The 9579-nt window shown below is 38.3% G+C and overlaps 1 protein-coding gene and 2 non-coding genes across 3 annotated transcripts; 1 reads left to right on the top strand and 2 right to left on the bottom strand.

The window, feature by feature from the left end:
• Nucleotides 1-1587: 1587 nt before the first annotated feature.
• LOC111441550 (myb-related protein 305-like) lies at nt 1588-3429 on the top strand. The gene is made up of 2 exons (XM_023078589.1): nt 1588-1873; nt 2301-3429. Exons 1-2 carry the CDS (start codon nt 1593-1595, stop codon nt 2995-2997), a joined length of 978 nt encoding a protein of 325 aa, XP_022934357.1. The 5' UTR covers nt 1588-1592; the 3' UTR covers nt 2998-3429.
• Nucleotides 3430-6263: 2834 nt separating this feature from the next.
• On the bottom strand, nt 6264-6345 carry TRNAS-GCU. The gene has a single exon. It is a non-coding gene; the product is annotated as a tRNA-Ser (tRNA).
• Nucleotides 6346-8974: 2629 nt separating this feature from the next.
• Nucleotides 8975-9059, bottom strand: TRNAS-GCU. Its single transcript has one exon. It is a non-coding gene; the product is annotated as a tRNA-Ser (tRNA).
• Between the last annotated feature and the right edge of the window lie 520 nt (nt 9060-9579).

A 9579-nucleotide genomic window follows, 5' to 3' on the forward strand; every position in this document is an offset into this window, starting at 1 on the left:
GCTTCGTTCCCTTATAAGGAATGCTTCGTTCCCTTATAAGGAATGCTTCGTTCCCTTATAAGGAATGCTTCGTTTCCTTATAAGGAATGCTCTGTTCCCCTCTCCAACTGATGGGGATCTTACAATTCACCCCCCTCTGGGTTCTCTACACTCTTATAAGGAATGCTTCGTTCCCTTATAAGGAATGCTCCGTTCCCCTCTCTAACTGTTGGAGATCTCACAATCCACCCCCCTCGGGAACCCAGCGTCCTCGCTGGCACACTGTCTAGGTGTCTGGCTCTGATATCATTTGTAACGACCCAAGCCTACCATTAGTAGATATTGTCTTTTTTGGGTTTTCCCTTTTGGACTTCTCCTCAAGGTTTTTAAAATGGATTTCTACACTCTTATAAAGAATGTTTTGTTCTCCCTCTCCAACTGTTGTGGGATCTCACAATCCACCCCCCGTAGGGGCCCAGCGTCCTTGTTGGCACATTGCCCGGTGTTTGGCTCTGATACCATTTGGAATGACTCAAGTCTACCGCTAGCAGATATTGTCCTTTTTGAGTTTTCCCTTTCGGGCTTCCTTAGTTTTTAAAACATGTCTAGTAGGCAGAGGTTTTTACACTCTTATAAGGAATGCTTCGTTTTCCTTTCCTACCGATGTGGGATCTCACACCTCCAAACTCTTCAAATTCTTTCCATCACTTCTATAACATGTATTAAGTGTGGACATGTAGACCAATTAACTTTTATTCAAATAAAACACAATCAATCTATCCATTTTGTACATTAGAGACCAGAGGAAGGTGATATGTCCATGATGTCTCTTTAGGAAAATCAATTTTCTTTCGAAGATTTAGTCATGCTTTTGTCATAAGAAGAGGCAAATGGTTGTAGGATTTGGTGTTATACATTTACTTCGGTGAAGAAATCTGTTCAAACAGTGGCCTTGAATGAAAGGAGATCTCATGAACAGAGAATTAAAAATAATTGGACAGTGTCCAATCTTGAATTGAAGGGATCAATGGAAGGAAGAAAAAGAAAAACATTTATCAAGTTGTGGAACACTAAGAGAAACACATCCCAAAGTACCAATGTACTTTCTCTCTCTAGGTTTATTCTTCATAGTCACGTGTCTCTAGAGAGAGAGAGAGAGAGAGAGATTATTATGTGAAGTGGAAGCAAAACTGTAGCTCTTTGTTATACAGAGACAATGATTACCTTGTGAGTGAAGAAAAATGCAAAAAAAAGGACAAGAATTGAGTCAAAGACAAGAAGACCAAACATCCCCTTCCCTCTCTATCTCTCTCTCCATTGAGAGACACATACACAAATGGAGGTCCCCCTCCAATCCGTTTTCCACTCCACCTAGCAACCAACCAACACAATCTTCTCTCTCTCTCTCTCAACACATTCACCATTCAAACCCATATTCTTCAAGCAACCAAAGCATCCCCAACCGTCTCCATCATCATCACCCTTACCACGCCATGAAGCCTTCTCTTTTTCTCTCTGTACATACCTCTCACAACACACACACACATATATATGTACAATTCTCCATGCAGTGACCAAACTCAGTTGGGAGAAAGAACAAAAAAAACATAAGAATGAGAAAACCGGAAGTGGTTCCCGGAAAAGAGAATGCTGAGAAGAACAAATACCGGAAAGGGCTGTGGTCGCCGGAGGAGGACGAGAAGCTGATGAGGTATATGTTGAACAATGGGCAGGGCTGTTGGAGTGACATTGCTAGGAATGCAGGGCTTCAGAGATGTGGCAAGAGTTGTCGTCTTCGTTGGATTAATTATCTTCGCCCTGACCTTAAACGTGGAGCCTTCTCTCCCCAGGAAGAAGAGCTTATTGTGCATTTGCATTCCCTCATAGGCAACAGGTCCTCTCTCTCTCCCTCTCTCCCTCCTTCACTCATTTTTCTTCATACCCAAATGAGAGTTTCAAATGAGTTTTTTTTTTTTGGGAAACTATATGGTCACTAAATCCAGAAACTTGTCATTCGTGATAGCTTTGTTTAGATAAGTTATGGTTGTAATATGATATGATTATTTGGTTTATATGTGTTCAACAGTGGTAATGTCATGGATTTCACGTCATATTACATAGAGAATACATTGCATTCCTAGGAATTTTGTAAAGATGGTGTGAAAAAATGAGCATTACTTGTTATGTTGTAAATCAAATCTTTATTCAAATGGTGTCGGATTTATAAACATTTGGCATGTTTGAGGGGCTCCCTTATGCATCAATTCTTTGTTCGAGTTTCCAGACTAATCAATCCAATTTTCTTTGGAAACAATCAACAGGTGGTCTCAAATTGCATCTCGTTTGCCTGGACGAACAGACAACGAAATAAAGAACTTTTGGAATTCCACGTTAAAGAAAAGGTTAAAAAACAACCTTTCGTCCTCTCCATACAGCCATGAATCATCAGATCCTAGATTCGACATGATGTATGGAGGGATAATGGCAATGCAAGAACACGACATCATGAGTATGAACATAAGCATGGATTCATCGTCGACCTCCTCATCGTCTTCCCAACTACCATTTTCGGCAACAGGATCCAGCTCATTTGACGGTTCATCCATGGCTTTTGTAGACAACAACTTCCAAATGGCCTCTGTGGCCGAGGCCACCAATGGCTTCCTGCAAGCACCAGGAGGAGGAGGAGGAGGAGGAGGAGGGTGCTTGACAGAAATGGGAATGAGAATGGAAGAGCGGTTTAGGTATGGATGTTTGGAGGGTGAAAGATCAATGGAAATTGAAAGAGAAGTGGTATGTGTTCCACATGAAGAGATGATGAACCACCCTCCATTAATGAACAATAAAAGCAGTTTTGGTCAGTATGTGGGCACAAATGAGCAGAATTTGGATGTGGAGGAGATGTTTGGAGACATGGGAAGCCATGGACACTTACAAGACAGCTTGAAGATGGGTAATAATGAATGGGATTTGGAAAGCTTCATGCAAGATATATCCTCATTGCCTCATTTCCTTTGATCTCCAACCTCTAAACCTCTCCAAATCTTCATTTATTTTACAATTTCTTTGGAAGGGGAAAACAAAAATCCCACATACATATATATATATTCTTTGTCCCTCATTTCTTCATTATATATATATATATTTCCCCATATATTATATGATTTCTTATCTGTCAATAAAACCCCACAAAATAAAAGAATGAACAGCTGAGAGAGTTAGAGGTGGGAAGGTAGATTGAAGATAAAGCAGCGTTTTGCAGTGCAAAAGAAAGGGCTTCTGTTCTACAAATCCCAAGTTGAGAGACAACTTTTGGTAAGTTTGTGTACCTTCAAAACATGGTGTTTTGTTAGCAGCAAAGGGTTTGGATCATTTGTTGTTTTTGTCATTTATGTGTACAAAAGCATATCAAGACATTTCTTTCCTTGATAAGACAATATTGTTTATATATTCATGTTTTAAACCCACATAATGTGTTACAATTCAGCTACTTTATTTCCTTATCAATTAAACATGCATCCAATATATTATTAAGAACATATGTACATAACATTACCAGAGAGTCAACATTTTGATCCTTGTTTTTTAAGTTCTAGCTTAAATAAAACCACAACAAAGCAACATAAAACTCAAAAAGAACAACAAATGGGTAAGGAGGAGAGGAGAAGGGTGCATGGGTCTTCAACCCAACTCGAAAATGAGCAAGAGATTCGACTTAAAAAAAGAGATAACTATTACTTTAACCATGCTCATTTGAAAATAACGTTAAGAATTAAGCTGTTGGTGAAAATATTACGTATTTTCATGTCTAACTTTAGTCTAAATATTTTCACTAAATCTTACCGTTTGTGTTGAGTTATTGATAATTTTTTTAAAAAAGTATGTTTACATTTTTCCTCTCAATTTTGGAAATATGTTGACATTAATGTCCAAAATTGTTGTTATTACTTCACCCATATTGATTATCTTAAAAAAAATATATTTAACGTTTATTGAAACTTTTATTTACAGTGGTGAGAGAATAAGAACAAAATATACCTATTATGAGATCTTTTATTCACAGTGGTGAGAGAATAAGAACAAAATATACCTATTATGAGATCGACAAACGCAATATGTCCTTGTGGATCGGACATTAATCCTCGAATTTCACATTCAAGAGATAAGTTGACAACAGTAAACAGATATATCTATATATATTCCAACAAAAAGGTAGTCAACATAGCATTGCACAATGGGTTGATGTTGTTCTTGTTAAGGATATTTAGTAATAAATTATAGTTTACCATATATATTATATTTGATATTTTATTATAAGGCAAATATCTAACATTTGCCTTATTACTATAGTATCTTTCCATTTATTGTTATTTCCATTTATTACTATTTCCATATCCTTGTAATTTATTTGATTATAAATAAGATAACTTTCACACCATTTAGGTGTGGTGGATTAAGCAAACATTCACATGGTATCAGAGCCATTTTGGTTTAGCAACCTAGATCCTTTCTTTTCAATGGCTTTTGAAATCTTCTACTGTTCTTCTCCACCACCACTGTTGTCTTTGATGCCGCAGGGGCAGTCGTCATGGCTGTCACATGCAGAGTCGATTGATTATTCTTCGGCTCCACCTTTTTGACCTCCAAATCATCCTTCGCCATACTCTGTACATACAACCTCACCTTTTCCAAACATAGCCTCTTTCATTTTCTTCCCAATTTTTCCCTTCATCATTCATCCTTCGCAAAAACCCTAATCTTAGGATCTTCATCAGCATCCCTCTTCGAAAATATACAGAATCTCAATAAGCCCATCGACCTTCTGCAGAGATTTACCTTTGGAATCTGGGCGCCGCACTGGCATCTTCGCCAACCAAGTTGCCGCCGCCCTTCTCGCCAAAATTGGCTCCTTCGCCCCAATGTGGCGACTCTTCCAGCTGCCCTTCTCGCCAAAATTGGCTCATTCGCCCAATGTGGCGACTCTTCCGGCTTCAACATTGTCTTTGTCCCTTGCTCTAGGTTTCCCCTTCTACTTCTTGGGGTTAGACATATTCTCACCAGAGCCAAGTCAGCATCGTCGCTAAGCGACAATCCCTCTTCATGGGTTAGACATATTCTCACCGAAGCCAAGGCAGCATTGCCGCTGAGCGGCGATCTCTCTGCAGTTTTCGATGGCCAAGAAAGTGTTTCTCTACGCCTCCTCTGAACCAGGTTGTTAACATCTTCGCGAAAAGTGTTTCTCAACCTCTTTGAATTTTTCAGATTCAAGCTTCACGTTCGTTTAAATCCGACGCTTAGCTTGCGGTGGGGTGTTAAGGATATTTAGTAATAAATTATAGTTTACCATATATATTATATTTGATATTTTATTATAAGGCAAATATCTAACATTTGCCTTATTACTATAGTATCTTTCCATTTATTGTTATTTCCATTTATTACTATTTCCATATCCTTGTAATTTATTTGATTATAAATAAGATAACTTTCACACCATTTAGGTGTGGTGGATTAAGCAAACATTCACAGTTCTCTTAAGAGGTCCATTGGCTAATCTTTCTCCACAAGTTCAACAATCTCCGACCTGTACACAAGACAACGATCTTGTCTCCCACTGGAACAAGGTCCAAGGTTATGCTCGTGTTTCAACAATTATCTTTGATATTTTTGGTAGACTCAAAGATTGACTCCTACAAATTCATTCAACTAACAAAGTACGAAACATATAAGAGTTCTCGTTGAAATTAAATCTATCATGATACTAGGCACACATCTAGCATCTTATAGTACCGAGTCATCTTCACTATCGATCTTCAAACCAATATCTCAAAATTTATTAGACTTGGAAACCACTTCCCATTCTCACGAGACCATAAGAACCTGCATTGAAGGATGTGAACAAATTTGTATACGAAGCTAAATAAATAGTACCTTGCTGTTATTACCGAATCAAATGAGTGACTCACACTTGGTCACTCGAGACACCGAGGAAGGCATCATACACAATATTAGTCACAATCTCTAAAATTAAAAAAAAAATGATATTTACCTAAAAAGTCTTAAAAGTATGACTAATAAAAGGATTTATGGAGATATGGGTTGACTTTGATTCTTTACATTTTTATTCTTTAAAAAATAGAACAGTGATTTGGGTTGACTTTGATTCTTTACTTTTTTATTCTTTAAAAAATAGAACAGTCAGCATCAATATTTAGCACGCAGACGCCTCGATTATTGGGTTTTAATAATAAAAATAAAAGTAACAGAAAAAAGCGAAATAAAAACGTCGCCTGAGAGATTCGAACTCTCGCGGGGAAACCCCATGTACTTAGCAGGCACACGCCTTAACCACTCGGCCAAAGCGACTCTTGTTGACCGTCAAGGCGTATTTTATTTATTATATGACTATTACAATACCATTTTAGTTATTTTAGTTGAAAAATTATACTTTTTGACTCTTACTTGGTTGAGGCTGGTTGCTTTCCTTTTGAATTAATCAAATCAATTCAAGATTTTAAAAAATATATTTTTGTCTCTAATGCAAATATATATACATTTATTTATTTTATTTTTATTTCATAATTATTTTTTTTTATATTTGTCCGAATTTTTTAAAATAATTTTGTAACTATTTTAAATATAATTTCTTAAAAAATATTTTAAAATTAAAATTAAAATTTAATTAAATATCTTAAAAAATGAATAAACAAATATTTTATGAACTAACCTCTCCCTTAGATTTTAGTATCATTTTAGTTCTTGAGTTTTTAAATTCAACTTTCTTACCTTTTTAATTCTGTTGTCTCATGATCTTGACAGGCTCGTGATAAATTCCACACATATTATGCTCGTATTTTTGACTTCGTCGAACTTTAGACGAGGTTCTCCTTCAGCAACGAGACACAACTTGTGTAAAATTCAAGTTTGTTCGGCTACACATGTTGCTCGTGCATGCATGTTCAATTGCATGTTTAGCTGACTTGCTTCTACATTAAAACATGTCATTCGACTCAACCTTGTCTCTACTCTAGGCCAAAGACTCTTATGTCAACGTCGCATCTCAATCGTCATCACGAGACAACTCGACTATCTTGACTTATTCGTACATATTTATTGGAACTGACTCGTGTATTGGAACATCTCGGACATCTACCCAATCGGGTTCTCATTGGAGCATAAACCCTCTTGTGTCCGTTCCATTTTATTTATAGACTCCGTACCGGATAATGAGTGTATATACCAACCTTTGGCATATGGGTTGGGGAGCAATTTTAGCACACCCATGACGTTTGACATTGTCCTTGAAATATCAATTTCAAAGGAAGCTGTGTGCCACAAGGCACCTTACTTAGATCACAAGTGTCAAAAGTTGGTAGAGAGCTGACACCATGTCTCCCCTATAGTATATTTAGACACATTTCTAATCTTTCTGGAGTACACATAATTTTGGCGAGTAGCCATACGGTCCCATGGAGCGTTCGTTGGGTGTCCGATTGACACCAAATTTTGTGAGCCACATGCTGAGACTCGTATCGAAACTCCGACTTCTAAGGTTATGGCATGGGGCCCTACCTGACCCTCTCCAAGCTTGTCTTCAACAATCATGTCTTCTCTCCAACCTTACTTATGCCTAACTTGGCTTTAATGCACACTCTTCTTCATGTATTGGATGATGCACCGTCCTCCTCAGTCGCATCATGAGAGTTGTTTGCTTCATCCCTCACGTGGCTGGATGGACGCCACTTGAGAATCACCACCTTGTCGATCTGCATGTAGGGATCAAAATCTACTGTTATCATAGTATGGTTATGACACTATCCTTCACTTAAAATAGTCCTCGTCCTTGATGACTTACTCGATGGCACAATCGCATCGTGGATTGTGAAATTTTCTACCACTTAATCTTGACATCTCTGGATGACCATTTGAACATCCGACTGGCTGCTAACTTGACCCACTAACCCACTAAACTTTATTGTGCTCCAGAAAGAATATGAAAACTTGTGCACTACTTATGGGTTATCTCATTGATGAACCTTCTCACAGTCTTCGAGACTTGCAGCTAAAACACGACAAAATACAGCTACTCAATGACTGTGGGCTATCCCACTATAGAACTAACTCGCCCTCGGCTTGGGACTCAATAGACAAAGTGGAAAAATACAACTGCACAATGACTGTGGGCTATCCCATCATAGAACTAAATCGCCTTTCTCTCGAACTTGGTCAGGGACTCACAAGGCAAACCATGGCAAAACTAGCATCGGTATCTAAGCTTGTAACACAGACCAATGGTTGTCGACTATCCCACTAGAGAACTAATTTTCCTTTCTCTAAGAGTCAACAGACAAAGCGGAAAAATACAACTACCCAATGGATGTGGGCTATCCCATCAGAGAACTAACTGGCCTATCTCTCCATCCCAACCTAGGACTTACTAGATAAAACACTAACTTTAGTATCTAAGCATGTAACACAACAAACCTGCGTTGAAACAACTAACTGCGTATCTCTCGAGCCCGACCTAGGACTCACCAAACTAAACACTAGCATTGGTATCTAACACAACAACCCTCAACACTCCATAATCAACAAAAATTGGACTCACTAGAAAAAACACTAGTATAGTACCCAAGTCCTGTAACAAAACAAGACAACGTTAGTCCTGTAAACAAGAAAAGGTTATATAGCCTGAGAGATTCAAACTCTTGCAGCAAAACCCAATGCACTTAGCAAGCACACACACCTTAACCACTTGACCAAAGCAATTGTTGTTAAACAATATAAATTTATTAATATACTCTTACAACGTTGATGATCTATATGGCTAAACAAACAACCGGCCCAAAAATTTTTGAAAGATCGTCGCGTCGCTTGAGAGATTCAAACTCTAACAGGCACACACCTTAACCACTCGGCCAAAGCGACTGTCGTTTGCCAATTTGAGTTTATTAATATACTTACAACGTTGATGATCTATAACAGAATGTATGATCGTCACCTGAGAGATTCGAACTCTCGCCGAAAAATCCCATGTACTTAGCAGGCACACGCCTTAACCACCACTCGGCCAAAGCGACTGTCGTTTGCCGATATGAGTTTATTAATATACTCTTACAACATTGATGATCTATGTGGCTAAACAAAATGTAACATGGTTTCGACTAATAACCTCGTGTGAGATATTCGAACTCTTGAAAATCTCATGTAGTTAGCGGGCACACGCCTTAACCACTTATAGAAGAGTAAAAGAGTGTTTGAAGGGAATAGAGGGGCAGACAATGGAATTGTGAAACCGAGTTTACGAGGTGAAGGAGAAGGAGCGATGCTATGAGCCCAAGGTTACGAGCCTTCGAATAACGAACAATAACGGAACAAGGAGTTCAATAAGGGGAAGGAGCGAAGCTATGAGCCCGAGGTTACGAGCCTTCGAATAACGAACAATAACGGAACAAGGAGTTCAATCTGGTTCAGGAGTTTACTGTTCAAGGAGAGGAATCAATAGGTTCTAGGTTCACCTGAGAGATTCAAACTCTGGCAGGAAAATCCTATGTACTTAGTAGGCACACGCCTTAACCACTCGGCCAAAGCAACTTTCAT

This window comes from Cucurbita moschata, unplaced genomic scaffold (genome assembly GCF_002738365.1).
Source record: "Cucurbita moschata cultivar Rifu unplaced genomic scaffold, Cmos_1.0 Cmo_Scf00004, whole genome shotgun sequence".
NCBI classification, from domain to species: domain Eukaryota; kingdom Viridiplantae; phylum Streptophyta; class Magnoliopsida; order Cucurbitales; family Cucurbitaceae; genus Cucurbita; species Cucurbita moschata.

Bases quoted from the DNA above. Each gene is read 5' to 3' on its own strand.
- LOC111441550 (XM_023078589.1), top strand. From the start codon at position 1,593: ATGAGAAAACCGGAAGTGGTTCCCGGAAAAGAGAATGCTGAGAAGAAC. The intron at 1,874-2,300 runs GTCCTCTCTCTC...AACAATCAACAG, and splicing joins CATTCCCTCATAGGCAACAG to GTGGTCTCAAATTGCATCTC.